The 24171-nt window shown below is 40.4% G+C and overlaps 1 protein-coding gene across 1 annotated transcript in view; it reads right to left on the bottom strand.

Annotated features, from left to right (window-relative positions):
* Nucleotides 1-9775: 9775 nt before the first annotated feature.
* The window catches only part of CTTNBP2 (cortactin binding protein 2), a 151555-nt gene continuing 137159 nt past the window's right edge, over nt 9776-24171 (bottom strand). Inside the window, exons 14-23 of the mRNA XM_073619827.1 lie at nt 24054-24153; nt 23683-23838; nt 23394-23581; nt 22736-22914; nt 22224-22429; nt 21927-22106; nt 20003-20060; nt 17934-18066; nt 15397-15495; nt 9776-10973 (exon numbers count right to left, since the gene is read on the bottom strand). Coding sequence (XP_073475928.1) covers nt 10767-10973; nt 15397-15495; nt 17934-18066; nt 20003-20060; nt 21927-22106; nt 22224-22429; nt 22736-22914; nt 23394-23581; nt 23683-23838; nt 24054-24153 — 1506 coding nt within the window. The 3' untranslated portion in view covers nt 9776-10766. The remainder of the gene's footprint in view (nt 10974-15396; nt 15496-17933; nt 18067-20002; nt 20061-21926; nt 22107-22223; nt 22430-22735; nt 22915-23393; nt 23582-23682; nt 23839-24053; nt 24154-24171) is intronic.

The following is a 24171-nucleotide window of genomic DNA, read 5'->3' as shown; positions in this document are numbered from 1 at the left end:
GGGTCATTTGGGTAGTTTCTGTTGTGATTATGATTTAAAAAGAATAAACACAGTTGATTGACATTAAATGGCTTCAACCAAACACTAACCATGAGTGAAAGAAAAGTTTTTGTGTTATCGTTCATATTCTCTGAAAAATGGCCAAGAAATCATACATTCTGCCAGGGTATGTAAACTTATGAGCACAACTGTATATGAACTTAAAGCACTTTCAGTGTTGCAGGGACCTACTGCTTATGTCTCTTCATCACATTGATTATTATTATTACTACTAATTTTGTTCATTTTTTTAATATATTTTTTATTGAATTTTGCACATGATTATGCACTGATGATTTATGTTATGTTTGCTTAGTGCAGCACCCTAAACTTTTAAAGATGAGTATAACTTGTTTATTATGCACAGCTGATTCATCCACCTTAAGCTGGTAAACATGAACCACTCTCAGTTATAAGGAATGACTAGAAACATTAAAATCATTCTTTCTGGTAAAGTGGCGCTTAAGAGGGGATATGATTGTTACATTTTCTGAATAAATGCAAACTGTTCTCTGATTGGACGAGGTGGGGTGGTGAAGTCATGCAAAGCATTCTCTGAATGATTCTCTGTTCTTGTTTCCTTTTAGAATTTGTCCTGGGTTCCCCCCAACCTGTTACATAGTTACATAGTAGGTGAGGTTGAAAAAAGACACAAGTCCATCAAGTCCAGCCTATGTGTGTGATTATGTGTCATTATTACATTGTATATCCCTGTATGTTGCGGTCATTCAGTTGATTATCTAATAGTTTATTGAAGCTATCAATGCTCCCCGCTGAGACCACCCCCTGTGGAAGGGAATTCCACATCCTTGCCGCTCTTACAGTAAAGAACCCTCTACGTAGTTTAAGGTTGAACCTCTTTTCTTCTAATTGTAATGAGTGGCCACGAGTCTTATTAAACTCTCTTCTGCGAAAAAGTTTTATCCCTATTGTGGGGTCACCAGTACAGTATTTGTAAATTGAAATCATATCCCCTCTCAAGCGTCTCTTCTCCAGAGAGAATAAGTTCAGTGCTCGCAACCTTTCCTCATAACTAAGATCCTCCAGACCCTTTATTAGCTTTATTGCCCTTCTTTGTACTCGCTCCATTTCCAGTACATCCTTTCTGAGGACTGGTGCCCAGAACTGGACAGCATACTCCAGGTTCGGCCGGACCAGAGCCTTGTAGAGTGGGAGAATTATCGTTTTATCTCTTGCCTTGATCCCCCTTTTAATGCATGCCAATATTCTGTTTGCTTTGTTAGCAGCAGCTTGGCATTGCATGCCATTGCTGAGCCTATCATCTACTAGGACCCCCAGGTCCTTTTCCATCCTAGATTCCCCCAGAGGTTCTTCCCCCAGTGTATAGATTGCATTCATATTTTTGCCACCCAAATGCATTATTTTACATTTTTCTACATTGAACCTCATTTGCCATGTAGTCGCCCACCCCATTAATTCGTTCAGGTCTTTTTGCAAGGTTTCCACATCCTGCGGAGAAGTTATTGCCCTGCTTAGCTTAGTATCCTCTGCAAATACAGAGATTGAACTGTTTATCCCATCCTCCAGGTCGTTTATAAACAAATTAAATAGGATTGGTCCCAGTACAGAACCCTGGGGAACCCCACTACCCACCCCTGACCATTCTGAGTACTCCCCATTTATCACCACCCTCTGAACTCGCCCTTGTAGCCAGTTTCCAATCCATGTACTCACCCTATGGTCCATGCCAACAGACCATATTTTGTACAGTAAACGTTTATGGGGAACTGTGTCAAATGCTTTTGCAAAATCCAGATACACCACGTCTACGGGCCTTCCTTTATCTAGATGGCAACTCACCTCCTCATAGAAGGTTAATAGATTGGTTTGGCAAGAACGATTCTTCATGAATCCATGCTGATTACTGCTAATGATACCGTTCTCATTACTAAAATTTTGTATATAGTCCCTTATCACCCCCTAAACGAGTTTACATACTATTGATGTTAGGCTAACTGGTCTGTAATTCCCAGGGATGTATTTTGGGCCCTTTTTAAATATTGGTGCTACATTGGCTTTTCTTCAATCAGCTGGTACCATTCCAGTCAGTAGACTGTCTGTAAAAATTAGGAACAACGGTCTGGCAATCACTTGACTGAGTTCCCTAAGTACCCTCGGATGCAAGCCATCTGGTCCCGGTGATTTATTAATGTTAAGTTTCTCAAGTCTAATTTTAATTCTGTCCTCTGTTAACCATGGAGGTGCTTCCTGTGTTGTGTCATGAGGATAAACACTGCAGTTTTGGTTACTGAAGCCCCCCGATTCACTCGTGAAGACTGAGGAGAAGAATAAATTCAATACCTTCGCCATCTCCCCATCCTTTGTAACCAGATGTCCTTCCTCATTCTTTATGGGGCCAATATGGTCTGTCCTCCCTTTTTTACTGTTTACATACTTAAAGAATTTCTTGGGATTTTTTTTGCTCTCCTCCGCTATGTGTCTTTCATGTTCTATCTTAGCCGTCCTAATTGCACCCTTACATTTCTTGTTGCATTTTTTATAAAGTCTGAATGCTGAGGATGATCCCTCAACCTCGTATTTTTTGTATGCCTTCTCCTTTACTTTTATATGCATTTTTACATTGGAGTTAGGCCATCCAGGATTTTTGTTCGCTCTTTTAAATTTATTACCCAATGGGATACATTGGCTAATGCCCTTATTTAATATGCTCTTAAAGCAAACCCATCTCTCCTCCGTATTCTTTGTTCCTAATATTTTATCCCAATTTATGCCTTTTAGCAAGGTTTGTAGTTTAGGGAAGTTGGCTCTTTTGAAATTCAGTGTCTTTGTGTTCCCTTTATGTTTCCTATTTGTGTGATTTATACTGAAACTAATTGACCTGTGATCGCTGTTACCTAAATTGCCCCGTATTTCCACATCCGCGATCAGGTCTGTATTGTTGATAATCAGTAGATCCAGTAATGTTTTATTTCTAGTTGGTGCGTCTACCATCTGACCCATAAAATTGTCCTGCAAGACATTAAGGAACTGGCAAGCCTTAAATGAATGCGCGGTTCCCTCCGCCCAGTCTATGTCTGGATAATTAAAATCACCCATTATGATAACACTTCCCATCCTTGCTGCTAATCCAATTTGTGATAGGAGATCCGTCTCCACTTCCTCCCTCAGGTTAGGGGGCCTATAGCATACTCCCAGTATTATTTTCTCCTTAGCTTCATCCCTTTGGAGCGCTACCCATAAGGATTCCACCTCCTCTCTAGCTCCCTCAGTGATGTCATCTCTCACATTCGCTTGTACATTATTCTTGATATATAGGCATACCCCTCCCCCTTTTTTACCCTCTCTATCCTTGCGGTATAGGGTATACCCTTGAATGTTTGCCAGCCAATCATGAGAGCTGTTGAACCAGGTCTCTGAAATTCCCACAAAATCCAAATCCTCCTTGTACAACAGTATCTCTAGTTCACCCATCTTGTCCGCCATGCTCCTGGCATTGGTGAACATGCCACATAGTTTAGACCGGTCGCATATTGTCCTCGTATTGGGTGTTTCGAGATTGCAACTAGGACTTGCTACTATACTCACCTTGTGTTTTTGTGCTTTGGTTAACCTACCACTAATGCCCCCAATACTACCCTCTGGAATATCTTCCGCGCTGGCTATGTCTGTCTCGGGACCCTCCCCCCATCGCCTAGTTTAAAAACCCCTCTAACTTTTTGGCCATCTTCATTCCCAGCAGATCTGCACCCTCCTCATTTAGGTGCAGTCTGTCCCTTCTATAGTACCGGTTACCGACTGAGAAGTCAGCCCAGTCCTCCAGGAACCCAAACCCCTCCTTACTACACCAGCTCTTCAGCCACTTGTTTACTTCCCTAATATCCCTCTGCCTTTCTGGTGTGGCTCGATGTACCGGTAGTATTCCTGAGAATACTACCTTGGAGGTCCTTTTCCTCAATTTAGCTCCAAAGTCCCTAAAATCATTCTTTAGGACACTCCATCTGCCTCTGACTTTGTCATTGGTGCCAACGTGCACCATGACAGCCGGGTCTTCCCCAGCCCCTCCCAGTAATCTGTCCACAAGATCTGTGATGTCCCGAACCCGAGCGCCCGGTAAACAACATACTGTTCGGCGCTTCAGGTCTTGGTTACAGATTGCCCTCTCTGTCCTTCTAAGAATTAAGTCCCCTACCACCAGAATCTGTCTTTCCTTTCCCTTTGCTGCCCCCCCACTCTCACTGGAGGAGTTCTTCCCTCGGCAGCTAGGAGAGTCCCTCAGCTCCAGCAGTGCTGGTCCCTGACTGGTTTCACCAATGTCACTCAATGGAGCGTACTTATTGGGATGCTCCAGTCCTGGATCGGCCTCCCTGGCACTTCCCCCTCTACCCCTCCTGACTGTCACCCATCTACTCTTTGTTAGTGCCTGCACCTCTTTGTCTCCACCCGCCTCTGTGCTGGCCCCTGCCGGCACCTGCCGTGTACCTTCCTGGCTCTCCTTTAGTATGGAGGGACTTCTCAGTGCTGACAGTTGCTTCCCCAGATTCAGAACCTGGGCTTCCAGGGAAACAACGTGCTTACATTTTGCACAGTAGTATTCGCCCTCGATTGGATGATCAAGGAACGCATACATACAGCAAGATGTACAAAGAGTCGCCTCTCCACACCCGCCGGGCATCGTACCTATTAAATTTAGTGAGGATTTGGGGATTTTACCCTGTCCAAATTACCTAACCTGTTGAGAGTGGCAGCACAACCAATGCAGTGGTGTGAGTTGTGAATATTTTCCTCCTTCCTTTTCCAATGGCAAACTTTTAAGCGCAGGAGCATTTGTTTCTTTTTGCATCGATTTCTTCTTGTGGGGCTCCAGCTGCTGAGAGGTACAATTTCCTCCAACACATTCCAATTGGATTAGACATTGTGTGTCCACATTTGAAGCGAAGGTTATTTCTATAGAAGAAAGACAATTAAGGAGGACTTCCCTGGCTGAAGGGTTCACAAATAGTATAGACTCCTTTGAACAACAACCTGTTCTCAATACCACTGCACCATCCGATAAGGATCTTGATGTATACAGTCGTGAGAATGAGATGGTGTCATTATTTTATAAGCTTAAACATGCACTTGAAAAAGAGATGATCCAATGATGGGATATTTTGCTATTACAAAAGTATTTAGATGTACACAGAATACTTAGAGATCAATAAATTGTGTAACTTCTTAGAAGAGGATTTGAATGCTGAATGAATTGATGAGTTGAGAAAATGTAATGGGATTTGGCTGAGTCTCATTACCAAGCAGAGAGAAAGGAATCCCGAGCTGATTCACTCGACGTTTGCAAGATGAGCTCAGTTTTTTTACTGATATTGGGAATTTTAATGAGTGGGACAATAATGTTAATGAACAAATTATGTCATTTGAAGCAGATCTGATTAGGAAGAAGTCTAAAAAAATTGAAAGAGATAGGTTAGATTGTCTACAAGGAAGGGAGTTCAACTGGGAAAGCCAGTACAGAACCAACATCACCCAAACATACGCCACCCCAACATGAGAATCTGGAGGGGGTAGGGCTGCACGGGTATCCATCCCAGAAGGGGAACAACAGCTGTTAAAAGGCGGTAAACATTGACCAAGGGTTAACAATAATAAACCATCCAATGATTTACATCATCCTGCCAGGCCTATTAATAATGGTAACTATCCACATAATAGATCTATTCATAAGGCCAAAAAGCATGTATCTAAAACTCCAAAACAAGACGACAAATACCAGTATAATAATCCAAAATCAGGTAAAGGGAAAATACAGTCTTACGGAAATCATAATTCAGGCAGACCTGCTCCTCCGACGAGAAGAGCGGGTGGAGCTTCTTCTTGTCGGAGGACGAAGAACTTAAAATATTATTGGATTCAGCCTTAGGATATGGAGTACTTAATAAAGATAAATATTATTTCTTATATTAAAAATACCCAGCTACACCACACTTTACCAAATCCCCATAATCTATAAGGATGAAACAAATCCCCCTGGATGGCCCATTATAGCAGGTATGGAGAGCCTCATAAGCAATCTAGACTGTTATATTGATTATTTCCTACAGGACGTAGTCCAAAACCTCCCCTCTTACGTTAAGGACCCTGACCATGTTTGATATACTTTCCAATTATACATGGCAAAAACAGTATAGATGGCTCTCATTGGATGTAACATCCTTATATACTTCCATTAAACACGATTTTGGGTTAGCAGCCAAACAGCTTTGTTTATGTAAAGATCAATTGTTCCTCGCCAACAAGTCCAGTTCCTACATGACAGCATTGAATTTGCCTTAACCCATAACAATTTTTCATGTTTAGGCAAATACAGGGGACCACTCTGGGAGCCAAGTTCGCACCCAGTTATGCCAAACTTTTCATGGGCTATTGGGAACACTATAGCATCTGGTCGCATAAGGTGCGAATCTGGTCCTATATGCGAGGTACATTGATGATATTCTCATCATTTGGGATGGCACAGATGAGCAGCTAGAAGGGTTTCTTCAACATTGTCAGAACAATCATTATGGCATTCGTTTCACCCATGTTTTGGATAGTCATAGTCTTGTCTTTTTGGATTTGGAGTTGAGGTCAACGCATGGTGGCGCTATTCTTTTAAGCCCAGTGCAGGCAACACTTATTTACATGCCAATAGCAATCGCCATCCGCGCTGGATTAAGAATGTGCCTTTTGGGCAATTCTGTACGTTGAAACGCACATGCACACTCAAACAGGACTATATTGAACAGGGAACTATCCTTAAAAGGAAGTTAAAAAATAAAGGCTATTGTGATTCTCATATAGAAGAGGCATATACCAAATACTTGTCCCTATATGGGAATACAATCACCACCAAAAGAAACACCAACAGTATCACAGTAGATGATTCCCCATATAGAGAACCATACTCAAGATAAGCACCAGTTCCAACAACTTAATTTCTGCCCCAGATATAGTAAAAGGGCTGGCCCATGCAGCAAGTTCTACAAAAGAATTGGGATACCCTTAAAAAGGATCCAGTCCTTGGGAAACTGATTCCTGACAGGCCCAGCTTTATCTATAGGAAACTTTGAGATTTGAGGAGCCTAGTTGCCCCGAGCAGAATATCCAAACCCAAAAAATCATTTAATGGTAGACCCAATGCATAGTCATCCTTTTTTGACTTTTATAACTTTTTATAACTTTTATAACTTTTCCTGCCTCCCTAGTGGGACGGCCAGATATTACATTGTCTTACGTCACCGGAAGTGATGTTTGCAGTCCATAGGCCGTTTTTTTGGCACGTACAGGTCGATATTCTTCCGGGAATTCAGCTGGCTTGCGTTCCAACGGCCTGTTGTACTGATGGTAGCACTCACACACACCCCTTGGTTGCCCCAATTTTTCCATTTTGGGCTCCCATTGCAATCGATCACCACTGTGACCCCGTATACATCCCATAGCCATTGACATCTAGCTTAATCCGAGTTAGAGTGAGTATCCACATATTGATACATAACGGTTGGTGCCTTGAGACATTCATAGTAATAAGATATACATCTGTGATTTTATATTGGCCCTGTCTCAATTTAGATGATATGCTGTTATTTCTCTTTTTCCTAATATGTACGCATATCAGGTTTTTTATATATAAATGTCTATTTATGGGGATTGATTGGAAATGTATGCAGATGATATAGGGTCTCAATCAACCCATATGGGGAATGAACTGTTTGAGGGAGGGGCTTGGATCACATGAACTTATCCACTTGACCACTTGACCACAGCCACTTTAACCACTTAAGCCCTGGACCATTTGGCTGCCCAAAGACCAGAGCACTTTTTGCGATTCGGCACTGCGTCGCTTTAACTGACAATTTAACTGACAATTGCGCGGTCGTGCGACGTGGCTCCCAAACAAAATTGACGTCCTTTTTTCCACACAAATAGAGCTTTCTTTTGGTGGTATTTGATCACCTCTGCGGTTTTTATTATTATTTATTCATTCATTCATTTATTTATTATTATTTGTTTTATTTATTCTATAAACACAAAAATATCATCAATTTTGAAAAAAACGCATTATTTTTTACTTTTTGCTATAAAAAATATCCCCAAAAAATATATAAAAAAATTTTTTTTCCCCTCAGTTTAGGCCGATACGTATTCTTCTACATATTTTTGGTAAAAAAAATTGCAATAAGTATTTATTGATTAGTTTACGCAAAAGTTATAGCGTCTACAAAATAGGGGATAGTTGTATGGCATTTTTTTTATGGCATTTTTATTAATATTTTTTCTTTTTTTACTAGTAATGGTGGGATCAGCGATTTTTATCGTGACGGCGACATTATGGCGAACAGATTGGACACTTTTGGCACGATTTTGGGACCATTCACATTTATACAGCGATCAGTGCAATTAAAAATGCATTGATTACTGTGTAAATGTGACTGGCAGTGAAGGGGTTAACCACTAGGTGGTGCTGTAAGGGTTAAGTGTGTCCTAGGGAGTGATTCTAACTGTGGGGGGGAGGGGCTATGTGTGACACGACACTGATCACCGCTCCCGATTACAGGGAGCTGTGATCAGTATCCTGTCACTAGGCAAAATGGGGAAATGCTTGTTTACATCAGCATTTCCCCGTTCTTCCTCTCCGTGAGACGATCGTGGGTATCCCTGCAGGACCCACAATCACACTCAGAGGTCACGGCGCGTGCGCACCCGCAAACCGCTTCTTAAAGGGCAACGTACAGGTACGTTAATCTGCCTGTACGTGCCCTTCTGTCGACATATATCGGTGTGAGCCAGTCGGCAAACGGTTAAAAACCACCTAACTACAGTCCATATCCAGCTCCGAGGAAGAGGGGTCACCCTCGAAACGCGTCAGCTCACCTTGGACGTTTTTCATCCCACCTAAGTCTACTGGCCAGCAGATCCTTCTGGGTGAGGTCTATGATGGACTTTCTATTATCTGCTTGTTTTTATCACTTGTTTGTGAGTATATTATCCTAATTTTAAATAAATTCAGTACTGCAAAGGTAATGCGCAAGGCTGGTGGGCCCTCTGTCCTTGTTTCCTTTTAGAAAGCATTCTCTGAATGATGCCTGTGCTGGGTAGCCGATATCTTGTGTTCACAATGCAGAATGCCAGTTGCTCAGCACAGGACTTCAAAGCGTGGAAGTGGAGATCACTGCGGTAGCGATGTACACTTGTGATGTTATATGTAGTTACATTGAGCCAAGCTGGACCAATGTAACTATGTAAAAATAAGCCATACCTGGGTTCCTTCTTTAAGGCCCCTTTCACATAGGTGCCTCCGTAAAGTGGAATCCGCTTGCTCAACGGGGGATCTCTCCGCTGATCTCTGCTGAGCAGGTGGATGACAGGTCTGTGTCCACTCCTCTATGCAGAGTGGACACAGTCCTGCTCTCCTCTATGGGGCAATTGGATGGAAACAGACTGCCTGTCTGTTTCCATCTGATCCCATCTGCCAGACGGATGGGAAATATGACAATAATCTGTTTTTGGCAGACAGGATCGGATCGGGTGTCTGCAGATCCGCTGTTTCAAAGAAGAGACAGGAGGGTCCGATCAGGTCAGTTTCCAGGCAGACCTGATCGGATTGCCCGTGTTAAAGGGGCCTTAATCAGTTACAATTGCCACATCCACGAATGCATGGATTACCTGGAATATCATATCAGTCAGGAGTTAAACTTTAGCATAAAAAAGCACTAGGCACAAATAATTTAGCCATAGAGAGTTTATTATAAATTGAAAAGTGATTAAACATTTGCAAAGTCTACTATTTACTGTAGTAAACAAAAGGACTGTTAATTAATGATGTGACGAAATACTGTACATTGGATGTACAAGCCCTGAATCGTTAGTTACACCTCATGGCCTCTGTGCTGAAACATTTCTGGACAGCAGAATAGCTTTACATTTTATTTACATATATCTTTTTAAATACAAGAACAAGTCGATTTTCAAGAGTAGAAAGACCACTTAAGTGTTGTCAGACGGGAGATAACCTATTTATTGCATTAAGAACCCTCATCCTAAGAAAGAACTAAAGCAACAATGTAAATACAGCAAGCAACAAAAACAGCAAGGTCTGCGTTACAAAAGAAGTAAAACAAATATAAAGCGCTTAAAAAGAACAGTCAACACTTTGTCTATGGCTTGTATAAAAGAAAAAAGTGCATTGATAAGTGAGACTAATTATTGCAATGCCGCATTAGATTTGTGGGTGCAGGGGATGAATATTAGAAATACTTAAATGAGGATTTTCTGTGAGCAAACACTGTGCATTATACAAGACAGGATCCAGTCTGATCATCCTGTAAGTGGTCTGTGATAATACCTCTGTCATTAACACTTTACACTTTTGGCAAAACAATCTTTTTTGATCTTCTTTTATAAAATAATATTAATAACAATGAATAACTTTTAAAACCCCCAAGCTTTCAAATATTTAAATAGGGCATTTAAACAACTTACATCAACACGTTAAAAACAACTTATTTACATATAAAGTTTCTGTGGCCCCATTTATATGCTATAATACAGGTAAAACTGTCATTTTATATTTACATAACACTATTTTCTGTACAGGAAATATTTATCCCTTTTTTTTTTTACAGCTAGACAAGTCCCTGATACATTACATAAAAGTAATGTATTTCAGGCCACATGTGCGCATTAGAGGTTAAATATAACAGATATAGAAATTTCTATTTGTTAGCTTTATTATTGTGCAAGCTCCATAATTCCTCTTTAGAGTCTTTAGAAATAGCTATCTGCCTTGTATTACTGCTGCTTTTACGATGACTTTTCGGTATAGGAAGTAAAGATTTGACTTTCGAGGAACTCGGTTCTGGTTTTGGCTTCTGGTTGCTATACTGTGACATCTGGCTGCTGTGGAGAGGACAGGCCCCATTCTGTGAATACAAGAGTGCTGATTAGGTAGTTGATGGAGATCACAGAAAAAAATTGATATATGTACATTTTACATGTACATTGTGTATGTATTGTACAAATATAATTGATATTTTTACATTTTTACATGTACATGTATATTATATATATATATATATATATATATATATATATATATATATATATATATATATATATATATATATATATATATATATATATATATAAAATGTGTGTGTGTATGTAAACATTTTTTTTATTGCTTCAATAATTTAAATGGTAAAATTCTCCTCAGGGCGATCTGAAAAATTCAAAGCCATGATGTTGAGATGTGGAAATCAATCCTTAAAGTGATTGTAAAGCTTACATTTTTTATTAAAATAATTAACATTATACTTTTATACTTACCTGCTCTTTGCAATAGTATTGCACCAAACAGCCCCGAACCTCCTATTCTTGGGTCCCCCACACTTGGCTCCTCCTCTTCTCAGTCCACCACTGTAGGAAGCCGCTTCCTATGGAGGAGCAACTGCGGACTTGCTTCCAAGGCGGGCTGTGTGCGTCTATAGATACACAGAGCATGGTTCAGCCCCATCTGACTGACAGCAGCAGATGCTAATAGCTCCTGTTGCTCTCACTGAATCTTGTGAGGAGTGGAAGAGAGAGCAGTGACTTGGGCATAGCTCTGAATCTAGATAGGACTCAGGTAAGAATTTAGGAAGGTAATGGGGCAATATAACCAATGGGAATTTTTTTTTTTTTTTAAATGTCCTACCTATAGAATCACTTTAAAAATAAACAGAGACTGCAAGTACACTTGGAAGTGCAGTTGCTGTAGATCTGAGGGGAAGATCTGAAATGAGTGGAAGCTCTGCTGATTTATCATCTAATCATGTGCAAGCAAAAATGCTGTTTTTAATTTTCCTTGCATGTCCCCCTCAGATCTACAGCTACTGCACTTGTAGTGCACAGTGGATTCGCCTTTAGTAAATCAACCTCATTGTCTAAAAACCATTAATGAGGTATGTTGTTTTCAAATGCTACGTACAGTGCATCCAGAAAGTATTCACAGTGCTTCACTTTTTCCACATTTTGTTATGCTACAGCCTTATTCCAAAATGAATTAAATTCATTATTTTCCTCAAAATTCTACAAACAATACCCCATAATGACTATGTGAAAGAAGTTTGTTTGAAAACTTTGCAAAGTTATTAAAAAAAAAAAAGAATAAATCATATGTACATAAGTATTCACAGCCTTTGCTCAATACTTTGTTTAAGCACCTTTGGCACCAATTACAGCCTCGAGTCTTTTTGAGTACCATGCTACAAGCTTGGCACACGTATTCTTGGGCAGTTTCTCCCATTCTACTATGCAGGTCAAGCTCCATCGGGTTAGATGGCGAGAGTTGGTGCACAGCCATTTTCAGATCTCTCCAGATATGTTCAATCGTGTTCAAGTCTGGGCTCTGGCTGGGCCACTCAAGGAGATTCACAGGAGTTGTCCTGTAGCCACTCCTTTGCTGTGTCCTGTAGCCACTCCTTTGCTGTGTGCTTAGGGTTGTTGTCCTGTTGGAAAATGAACCTTCCCCCGTCTAAGGTCCAGAGCATTCTGGAGCAGGTTTTCATCAAGGATGTCTCTTTACATTGCTGCATTCATCTTTCCCTCGATCCTGAATAGTCTCCCAGTTCCTGCCACTGAAAAACATCCCCACAGCATGATGCTGCCACCACCATGCTTCACTATAGGGATGGTATTGGCCAGGTGAGTGGTGCCTGGTTTCCTCCGGAGTCCAGACATGACGCTTGTCATTCAGGCCAAAGAGTTCAATCTTTGTTTCATCAGACCAGAGAATTTTGTTTTCTCATGGTTTGAGAGTCCTTCAGGGGCCTTTTGGCAATTTCCAGGTGGGCTGTCATGTGCCTTTTACTGAGGAGTGGCTTCCGTCTGGCCACTCTACCATACAGGCCTGATTGGTGGAGTGCTGCAGAGATAGTTGTTCTTCTGGAAGGTTCTCCTCTCTCCACAGAGAAATGCTGGAGCTTTGTCAGAGGTGCCATCGTGGACTTGGTCACCTCCCTGACTAAGGCCCTTCTCCCCCGTTTTCTCAGTTTGCCTAGGCGGCCCGCTCTAGGAAGAGTTCTGGTGGTTCCAAAATTCTTCCATTTATGGATGATGGACGCCACTGTGTTCAAATTTTTCTACACCCTTCCCCAGATCTGTGCCTCGATACAATCATGTCTCGGAGGTCTACAGACGATTCCTCGGCCTTCATGACTTCATGAAACAGGATGGATCTGAGCTCACTTTTGAGTGTCATGGCAAAGGCTGTGAATACTTCTGTACATGTGATTTTTTTCGTTCCTTATTTTTTAATACATTTGCAAAGCTTTTAAACAAACTTTTTCACAGGGTCATTATGGGGTATTGTTTGTAAAATTTTGAGGAAAATAATTAATTTAATCCATTTTGGAATAAGGTTGTAACATAACAAAATGTGGAAAAAGTGAAGCGCTGTGAATACTTTACGAATGTACTGTAAATTTTGTCTATATTCTGCATTTAGACCTTTTTATACGTTGGGTGACAATACTTTGTGATTTTACCCAAAATCCTGCTCATGAAAGACTATGAAGGGCATTTCTGACATAGTCAGTTGATATTCTTGTGTTAAATGGCAGACTTCTGGAGGAATTCAGGAAAAACTGGTGATTGGTAGACATACTTCGGTTTTTCACATTAGGAATGTGTTTGCATTCAGACAGGAAGGGCCTGTGTCAACAAGTGTTTTTTATTTTTTTACATCAGAACTGCTTCTCTCCCCATACAAGTCAATGGGAATGCAAAATCAGCTTCAGCAGGTTGATACACCTTAGAAGGAGGTAAACCATAGGTCAAATGCACCTGCCAGTGATCTATGAATCATTTCAGAATCAATGCAAACTTATCTCAAATGCAAACCCAATGCACCTGAAAGCAACCTGCATTTGCCCACTGATACTAGCTCTAAGCGTGTCAATAATTGTGCTGCCCCAAGCAGTACATGGACAATGCAGCTGTATTTGTTTATATAGCTTATGCTGTTCATTAGTTGATTTTTTTTTTGTTTGTTTATGCTGCCACCTTGTAGTCATTGTTTTGGTTACATGTAATTTCTGTAATCCCTCCCCATTTTCTGTGATGTAATTTCCTCTTCCTCTTAGTGAATTTTCTATTCTTCCTACAAGGCAAACACTGAGGTTTGGAAAAGCATATTCATTTTGACCGCCTATATTCAGGCCAGGCATAGAGGTTTTAGAGAGAGATAAGTCGCTATTATAACAATTGGAGTCAGAATAATGATCAGAAGCAGTAAAAAATACTAAAAATAAAACATGATCCCTTTATTTGAATACAAGCAGAGCTGGCATACTATTTTCAAGACTTTGCAGCTGCACAAGGGCCCTCTGGAAGGGGGGGGGGGGGTATTTAGAACTATTTCTTTAATTTTAATTACACTTTTTAACACTAATAAATATTTGCCAACTGATGGAACAAAAATGGAGAATAAACTTCAAAAGAATGGCATTCATATTTTGCATTAAATCAGAACTATAAGGAAATTATTTTTATTTTTTATTTTGGAAAGAGTATGGGGGGTTATAATCGCTGTAAATTTTTTTGACATCTGTGTCCCCCTGGGGAGATTTACCTTCACTTCCTGTCCAATATCCAAAACAGGAAGTAAGAGGAAATCCCTGCAAATTAAGGGAATTCATTGGGGCTCTTCATGTCACATACCCTGTTTCCCCGAAAATAAGACCTAGCGTGATTGTTGGTGATGGCTGCAATATAAGCCCTACCCCCCAAATAAGCCCTAGTTAAAGTCCTTGTAGGTCTTATTTTCAGGGTAGGGCTTATTTTCAGGGAAACAGGGTAGAGCTTATATGGGGGGTAGGGCTTATATTGCAGCCATCACTGACAATCGGGGAAACAGGGTAGGAAGCTTATTCCTATATTACTGCTCTGGTGACAACTCAAACTTTGGGATTTTCTTTTACTTTCACTTTTTATGATAGCGTTAGGTTGGACAAATAGATAAGGTGAATCTCCCTAACAGAGCAGAGGTAGCAATAAATACCTGACAGGTGTTCTAATCCCTCTTCACTCTATCCAAAATGAAAAAAAAAAAAACTGCCCAGGGATGGTTTCCACAGTTGTCAGCAGAGATATCTATTAAAATACTCATTGGCAAAACCAGCAGTAATCTGCATCCTGTATTGGGGGCTCTTTAAGATTCAGGCTGAGTTTCCTTTCTAAATCTGGGCTTCTGCATTGTTTCATTTGATTTGTTTTTATACAGCCCTATTTTTGGTTTCTAAAAAAAAAAAAAAAGAAACAAAAAAAAAACATTTTTGTTGTAGGCCTCGGTTATGTTATACTTACTTTACGTGGCTTTTGAGAGTTCTGTTTTTTACTCTTTGCTGACTTCTGGTCATTCGGAGGGTTTTTAAAGATCACCAGGCAATTATCCAAGTCTGCAATCTAAGGAGAAGCAAACCACAATTTCATTAATATTGGACTGATACATTTGCACAGGATTTCAAAACTAGCAGGGAGTGCTTGAATTAGTCTATTAATCATTCTCCTTACATGAAACTTGAATGCTACCGCATCACAACCTGCAGAGATGCAGAAAAGCATGTAAATGCTCAGCGTTTGACATGAGAACAGTGGCGGCCCATCCATTAGGGGCGCCTGGGTGCCGCCCCCTCTATCCTCGCCCCCCCCTTATATGAATAATAGATAGATTCATGCATAGCATGAATCTATCCATGGCTGCCGCGGCCACCCCCGATTCAGGTGTCCAGCCCCTTTCAGGACGCCGGGAGCCTGAATTACAGCGGCGGGGGAGTGTTTTTGAAGCACCTGATTAGAGCCATAGGCTCTAATAGTCTTCAAAATAGGGTGGCTTGTGGCGCAGAGCATTGCGCCATGAGCCCACCCAAGTGTTACAACGGCGAATGAATATTCACCGTTGTAACACTGAACCGTGTGAGAGACCATGTATGAGACCCATTTTCTGATTGGCCGAGAATAGAAGACTCCCAATTGGCCGCTGAGAAGGAGGGGGAAATGGAAGCCGCCGCCGTCGTGGAGACCTGTGGAGAGCAGGGGAACGAAAGGCTGCTGCCGGGCATGAGAAGCTGCGATGGGGCACGTGCGACTGACTGGGGTGTCGGTGGCATACTGTTTGCCACCCCCAGCAAAAGAAATTCCACCGGCCTCCACTGCTTGAGAAGCTTGTTTTATATTAAAGTGGGAGTCCGGCGACCAATCTTTTTTTTTTTTTTTAGGTCATTGAGACACTTTGCTAATCCCAAAATAATACTCACAGTTTGGGTGTAATATTTCCACCTCTGTCTGTTTTCGTACTGAAGAATAACTTTAAAAATGTGATGCTGGCTGTTTCCATCTTGCTTGTGGGCATGTGAAGCCCACAAGCATTGATTTCCTGGATGTTGTTCATTCACAGCTTGTTCACAAGCATGATCATTGTTCCCGCACTGAATCTTGGGAAGCCTGACACTAAGCTCCCAGGAGACAGTGCGGCGCCGGGGAAAGGCAATAAACACACCTACTCCCATGGGAGGAGAGACAGGAAGTGCCACAATAAAGTACAATATAAAGGTAATTACAGCGATAAAAAAAAAATTTGTGCGGCATTTGAGCATCTATGCAATTAACTGAAGGGGGTAAGATTAGGTTAAAATTTTGAGTGGAACCCCGCTTTAAGACAGGATCAGGATTATCAAATTTACAGGAAAGTTGGGTATTTTCAGTCAATTTTGGTTTTAAATTATTATCGTGTTACCAGAAAATATTTTTCAATGACACATTTTTACATCCACTGTGCTATGTTTTCATGAGGGTATTAGGGAAAAAGTTTTTGTATTTTTTTTTTGTATAGCTAATATTTTAAATCAGGCAGCAAATGAGGCAACTGCTGAAATAGAAGGCCAAGGGGTTGATTTACTAAAGGCAAATAGACTGTGCACTTTGCAAGTTGCAGTACACAAGTGCAGTTGCTCCAGAACTTAGTAAATGAGGTAAAGCTTCACTTTGCAAAGAATATCCAATCCTGTGCAAGGAAAATTGAAAAAAAAAACAGCATTTTTTCATGCACATGATTGGATGATGGAAGTCAGCAAAGCTTGTGCTCATTTACTAATCTCTGAAGTATGCAACTGCCCTTTGCAAAGTGCACAGTCTATTTGCCTTTAGTAAATCAACCCCATAGACTTTTGGCTAGAGAGAAGAACACTGAAGCTCTATCACTGTGCAGCATTACCTCTCTTGCCTACTGTATGTAAACTAATGCCGGCCATACACGGTTCAAATTTCGAAAGAATTTTCTTTCGAAAATCGTATCAAAGAATTTTCGTACGAATTTCGCACCATTAGTGGGCTGCAGCAATGGCCGATTTTCGTGCGGCATTCAAATTTGAGGAATCGGATATGTTGGAAATTTTTAGAAAAACAAACGATTTTCTAATCAATGATGGGAGAATCGTGCGAGAAATGTAATAAAAAGAAAATTTATGGTGAGAAAAGAAGATTCCCAGCCACGAAAATTCTTTTCTGTAGCAACATGAGGTGAAGGCTTGGTCGGCCAAATTTTGAAAATCAATGGTAGCATCATCAGATGACAAAGAAATCGAACTTTCTGATTTTGAAAAGAAAATTTGTTCGAAATTCGACCCATGTATGGCCTACTTAAGTATATAAAGTAAATATCTTCTAAAAAACCTTCAGTGGACTTTCTAGTGCTCTTAATGATAAAGATCTAAAACATGTAGAAAACTGCTTTCCATGGTAGGGAAAAAAAAAATCTCTTTTCCGTGTACCAAGATTAAATTAAAAAATACAAATGGCAATAAAAATGAAGCAGTACAAATTCTCAGCAATGCCAGATCCTTTACCTTGGTAATGTCTGGTTCTGATTTGCTGGAACACATTGCTCGTAATTCTTTCACAAGGTCCATCTCATCATCTGAACCAGCCGACAGTCTCTGCTCCATGTGGAGAGTCTTTGGATGGACACATTCCAGAGATCTGTGTAAATCAGACAGTGTTTTGTTTGTCATTGTAAATAATTTGAAATATTTTTTTTCTTTTCTTGCTAAACAGGGGGGTCCCTTTTCTACTGTTGGACCAAGGGCCTGTTCACCCCACTGCATGTAGTATCCTGCATATTGGTGTTATATTCTGAATAGCTCCCAAATGAACTTTCCACTGCACTAGTGTTGCAGCACATGGCAATGCAGTAACATGCTCTGTAGTGTGCTGGATAAAATGCTGCATGCACGGTTTTTGGTCCTTTGTGGTGCGTCACAATGCACCAGGCTGATGTGAACTTACCCTAATGCCTTGAAAGTGAACCTGTCACTGAGCCCGGAACCAAAGGTCCATTAGTTCATAAATGAAAACACTACCCTGTTTCCCCGAAAATAAGACCTAGCGTGATTGTCGGTGATGGCTGCAATATAAGCCCTACCCCCCAAATAAGCCCTAGTTAAAGTCCTTGTAGGTCTTATTTTCAGGGTAGGGCTTATTTTCGGGGAAACAGGGTAGAGCTTATATGGGGGGTAGGGCTTATATTGCAGCCATCACTGACAATCACGCTAGGTCTTATTTTCGGGGAAACAGGGTAGCATGAAAGCCCCCAACTCATCCTAGAAGGTACAAAGCAAAATAGCTAGTTTTGTATCATTCGTGGTACAAAATCCTGATTTTTGATCATTTGTAAATGGCTATTTGTCCTCCTACTGGTGACTACATTGCTACATTGTACACAGAGTGCCCATTTCCAAGAATTCTCAAATCATTCAAACGGTCTCCACATGTTTTTTTTTTTTTTTTATATTATATGTTCAAGAACTGGTATTAAGTGACAGAATAACTAAAGGCAACCAACCAAAATCTAGTATTTCTATTCTTAAAACACACTTGTGAGCTGAAATCAAGCACCAGTTTGTTTTATCTTAGAGATATCTGATGATGCCATCTACGCAATTGAGCTCATATGTGCAGTCATCTCCTGCACCCAATACAATGAGGTTGATGTACTAATACTGGAGTGTGCAAAATCTAGTGCCGTTCTGCATAGAAACCAATTAGGTTCCAGTTGTTTTTGTCAAAGTTTAATTGAGCAAGCTGAAGTTAGAAGCTGATTGGCTATCATGCACAGCTGCACCAGATTTTGCACTCTTCAGTTTTAGTAAATCAGTCACAATGTGCTCTAGAGTTCTCTGCAGAATTTTTCATTTATATAAGCAGAGAAAATCCACGTGTTCAATGACAGGGAATGAATTAGATACAGTAGTATTCAGCTCACCAAGTTTAATAGGAAGATCTATACTTGAACTCAGGAATGGCTACTTGTCATGGGCTGCTCAGGTAAAGGAGCACTATTTGTATAGTTCTACATATTATTGGTATTGTTATTAAAATTATTAATTAATTAAATTATAATTATTAATTATTAAAATGCTGGATCTCTATGCCATCTACTGCAAGACATCAAATACTATGGGCATTGTAGTTCCAACACCTCACTCTATGCTAACGATATGCAAATACTGTATATGGAAAACTATACTTTGAAAAAACGTCAATAAATAATTTTGGAACTTGGATGATTAATATATAGAGTAATAATGGGAGATGAGTGCTCATTAGGGCCTGTGTCGATGTGCTTTGGGATTGTGACAATGGCATAAGTTTGACATCAATTTGAGATGCCTATAGACTTGTTTGGGAGTATTAAACCCATAAAAACCAACAAAAGCCCACCAAAACAGGCCCCTACAAACAGGAATGATGGTATTGTAGAATATGCAAGACTAAGTCAAATAAAAGGGCAAGGGTGACATATTAGGGTTGCTCTTGACAACAACAGAGCAGCTAGACACTGCTTGTGATAAACCACACAAAACTCACAAAAGAAACCTCAATTCTTTTCAGCCAGCAGGAAAGACAATAAACATACTTTTGCTTGGTTAGTGAAGAACTGCTTGCAGGCTTCAGGTCATTCTTTGAAATGCCACCTGTGATGGAAGTTAAATAAAACAACCTGTAACTGAAAGAAGTCTATATGCAAAAAACTTCTTTTCAACAAACTGTTTTAATTTCACCATAAATTCAATTGACAGAATTATTTGAATGTGACAGTCATCAAATGACAAATATTAGTGATTTTTGCATTTTTTGTTTAAAATTGACTTATGTATGAGGAAAATATGGGGACTGCCATTTCTTTTTTTTTAAAGGTAAGGGGACTGCCATTTCTGACCTTCATCTGAAAAGGCTAGCTGCCTGGTTTTAATGCTGACCCCACTGATCTTAATATGTATATTCTGAATCTCTTACCTGCAAGGAAAATTAATAAATGCACCCATACTGATAAAAGAAAACAAACAGGAAAGACAGCACTCTGGGCCCTGGGTGCAATCATTTGTATTGAGAAGATCCTCACCGGATTAAATGGATGACAAATGGTGGTGCTGGTCACAATGAAGTCTATGCAATGATTGCAAATGTACAAACGTTATTTCCACATAATTAAAATGTTGTTAAAAGCCAACGATACCAAAGCTGGGTGTTTTGGGCTATGATGGGACATCACTTCCAGGTTACAGTATGAGGGCTGAGGGGAGATAGCAAACAGCGGCCCGTATGTAACAAACTGCGGGTGGCCAGGCTCGGCGCACCGTAGCGCTGTGTTGACGTCATGACCAGCAGCCGGATGGAAGCAAGTAGGAGCCACGAGGAACCAGCATAAAGTGCAAGAGTGGTGGTTGCCATCATGACGCATTTTGTGTGTATGCGCTTTGTCAAGTCTTGACAAGGACACGGACTTGACAAAGCGCATGTGCATGAAACACACCATCATGGCAACCCCCACGCTTGCTCTCCATGCTGGTTCCTCATGGCCTTCCTGCTTGTGGCTGGCCATGAGGTCACCACAGCGCTCCAGCGTGCCGAGCCTAGCCACCTGCACGGTTTGTTACACATAGACTGCTGTTTGCCATCTCCTCAGTTCTAATACTGTAACCTGGAAGTGATGCCCCATCATACCCTGGAACTCCCAGCTTTTGTATCAATGACTTTTAATAAGCTTTTTTTATTTCCACATAATTAAAATGTTATCACTTCCGGGTTCCTATATCATAGAGGCAATCATTCCGGTCTTTGATCACCTCATTGATCAGTCAGCGGAAGCGGCGGTTGGTCAATTTGGGACTCCTGGTGGGAAGGGAGATCCCGGGATAAAGCTGCGATGGTGAAGGCAGGGGGGAGAACCTCCCCTCCCGCTGCTTGCAAAAGCAATCCTGTGGTTAGTTAGCTGCTAGGATTGCTTTTACAAGAGAGCTGACCGTCAGCTCTAAAAAACGGTACCGTGATGATGCCCGCATCGGTGTACAGGTATGTCACTGGTCAGCATTGGTCCTTTCATCTACATGAAGATGTTATGTGTATATCACAGACATTTTACTTTTCTAAGACTATTAGAAAGCCATATAATACAAATAAAGTATATTAGGTAATTTGATTAAACATTGCAATAATAAAGTCAGATCATGTGCTCACTTTGTTATAATTATAGAGTGCTGGATTACACTTGTTGGTCTAGTGTGTAGTGCACTTCTGACAATCTGAGCATATACATAAACTCTGTGTTATAATACAATATACAGTATCAGTATGTACAGAGTAGGTAGGCTTGCAGAATGTCTTACGTTGCTTTCCACATATACTTAAACACGTACCTAACCAAAACCTAGGTTGTTTTCAAATTGGTAATATGTTAGATTGATTTTGAATAACTGAATGCTAGGGCTTTGTTCATTTGTTATTAAATTGCATCACCCATGTGCCCCTTTTCTCTTAGTTATAGGTTGAAACTAGATTACCTTCTTGTCTCGCTTCATCTTGGCTCCATGAAGAGTTTAGATTGGATTTTTTGCGAGGACTTGTACTGACTTTCCTCCAAGCTCCATTCTCCCCCTTCTTCTTTCCTCCAGGCTTGTAAGTAGAACTCATGGATAAAGAAAAATGCCCTCCTTTAAAATCTGCTAAACATTGTTCTACATCTGAAATAAAAAATGTATACAACATTCGTTCAATGGATTGAAGCAAGACACCTTGTACAGCCAGCAAACTTTCCTATGAAAAAAATGCAACAGACTTGTTTCAGAAACAGCACTTACCATTTTTTGGAAGATGGCAGCCATGGAGTATAGCTTTATTGAGCAGTATACTGAGGGCTGCTCTTACAACTGCTTGCTGCCCTTGGCTTGGGGTATTAATAGGAGCAACATGGCCTAGAATGGAGGATCTCTTGACTGTAGCCAGGAAAAGAATTGCTTCTTCCACTTTTGGCACAATTACTGCATTCCACAATTTTGACATCCACCTTAAGAAAAAAAAAAAGATACCTGTATGCACACATGCACCAAACAATCTACAATTCAGTCAATATCACATATTGCTTCATGAGATCATATTCCTTTTTCACAAATTATTGTGCTACTTGTGCTTTTGCTTGTGGTGTTAACCCATATACTTGATGGGGAATTCCCCAGGAACAAAGCAGCATGTACACTGAGGGAAGAAAGGTACATGAAGGACCTTGAACAACGCAGGCTGCTTGGTTCGTAGTCCACAAAAGATATGTTATATTGATTGGATTGTATGTCCTCTTTAATTTAGGAATACTTACTTCACCATTATTTGTGCATTTCCAGACACTATTGGACAAGACATAAATGGCTGTGGTCCAAAAAGTGCCTCTGGTGTGCCCAAACGAGACAAGCAGGAGTTTAGTTGATGCCATACTGCACATATCCAATCTACACCTTGACAAACGGGGTCGCTGGATGGAGGCAGTTTACCTTTAAACTGAAAGGAAAGATTTTGTATGACTTCTAGGGTCTCCAGTACAAGTACTTGAAAGCAAGCAATAATTTTATCTGGACGAATACATGTTTTATGATGCCTATTTACTGTAAAAGTATGGTGGATAACAACACAACACTAGTGCTCTACATAGAAAATACATGTTCATGTTTATGCTCTTTACAGTAATATTATGCAATTATTACGTCAGACAACAAGGAATGTATAAAGTCAATGATTAGAACTATTGTTGTAGAGATCTGTTGTTTAATTTCCACTAGGTACACTGCATGTATGGCGTTTGTATGTGCTCAAAACAGTGCCCAAGTTAAGCAAAAATTGAAACATCTTGGTCACAGAAATTTGAGTGTTTCCATGCATGGCCACTGAAAAATTAATTTTATTAGAATAAAAAGCAATAAACTAAAAAATGTATTGATATAGTTTATCTTTACAGTCATCTTCCTATTGGAGGGACATACCTTATGTACAACTCTTCTTTTCAAAACTTTGTGGAGTAAACTATGCATGGGCTCTCCATCCCATCTAAGTTGGACCCATCGGAAATGCTGCTGTACCAATAATTCAGGTCCTTGAAGGCGAGGCCTTGCAACCGTTCCCATCAAAAAGCAATCTTCATGGAAGTAGTAGGCATCAGACAGTCCACTGGCTTTGTTAGAGGAAAAAAAATATAAAGCCACATTCACAATATATCACTTAACATTAGAGCTTTAGAATATGCTCTCTGGTCCCTTTTATGAATATATCTACCTCTGTGAATGCAGTAAGGATTTTCAGATCCACGGTTTTCTAACGGAGACATCAAATCCCCAAGCAATTCCAATAACGAGACATTCTCTAATTTTTCCAGAATGATGATGGTTTTCTTTTTGCAAGGAGGTGAATCAGTAACAGGAATTAAACAACCTAAAATGACAAGCAGGTTGTACATGAACAGGTTGGAACAAGTACTGTAACAACTGCATTCTTTTAACTGTCTGCAGTAACACATTTAGGTTAAAAACATCAAACTCTTCATTTCAATGTGCCAGTTAAATTTTTCCTAGACGTGCACAGAGAAGCCAAGGTTAACTGTTGGTTTAAGGCACAAAGTACTGTTCCTCAACTGAAAATCAATTTACCTGAATTAATAAAAATGTCCACTAGTTGCTCCTTAGATAATCCAGAATCGACTTCAACCTTCACCACATCACAGCAAAATTCAGTACCCTCTTCTTTGTTCTGGGGGGATAAAGCTCT

This window comes from Aquarana catesbeiana, linkage group LG03 (assembly GCF_042186555.1).
Source record: "Aquarana catesbeiana isolate 2022-GZ linkage group LG03, ASM4218655v1, whole genome shotgun sequence".
NCBI lineage: Eukaryota > Metazoa > Chordata > Amphibia > Anura > Ranidae > Aquarana > Aquarana catesbeiana.
This window is presented reverse-complemented; position numbering and strand designations above follow the sequence as displayed.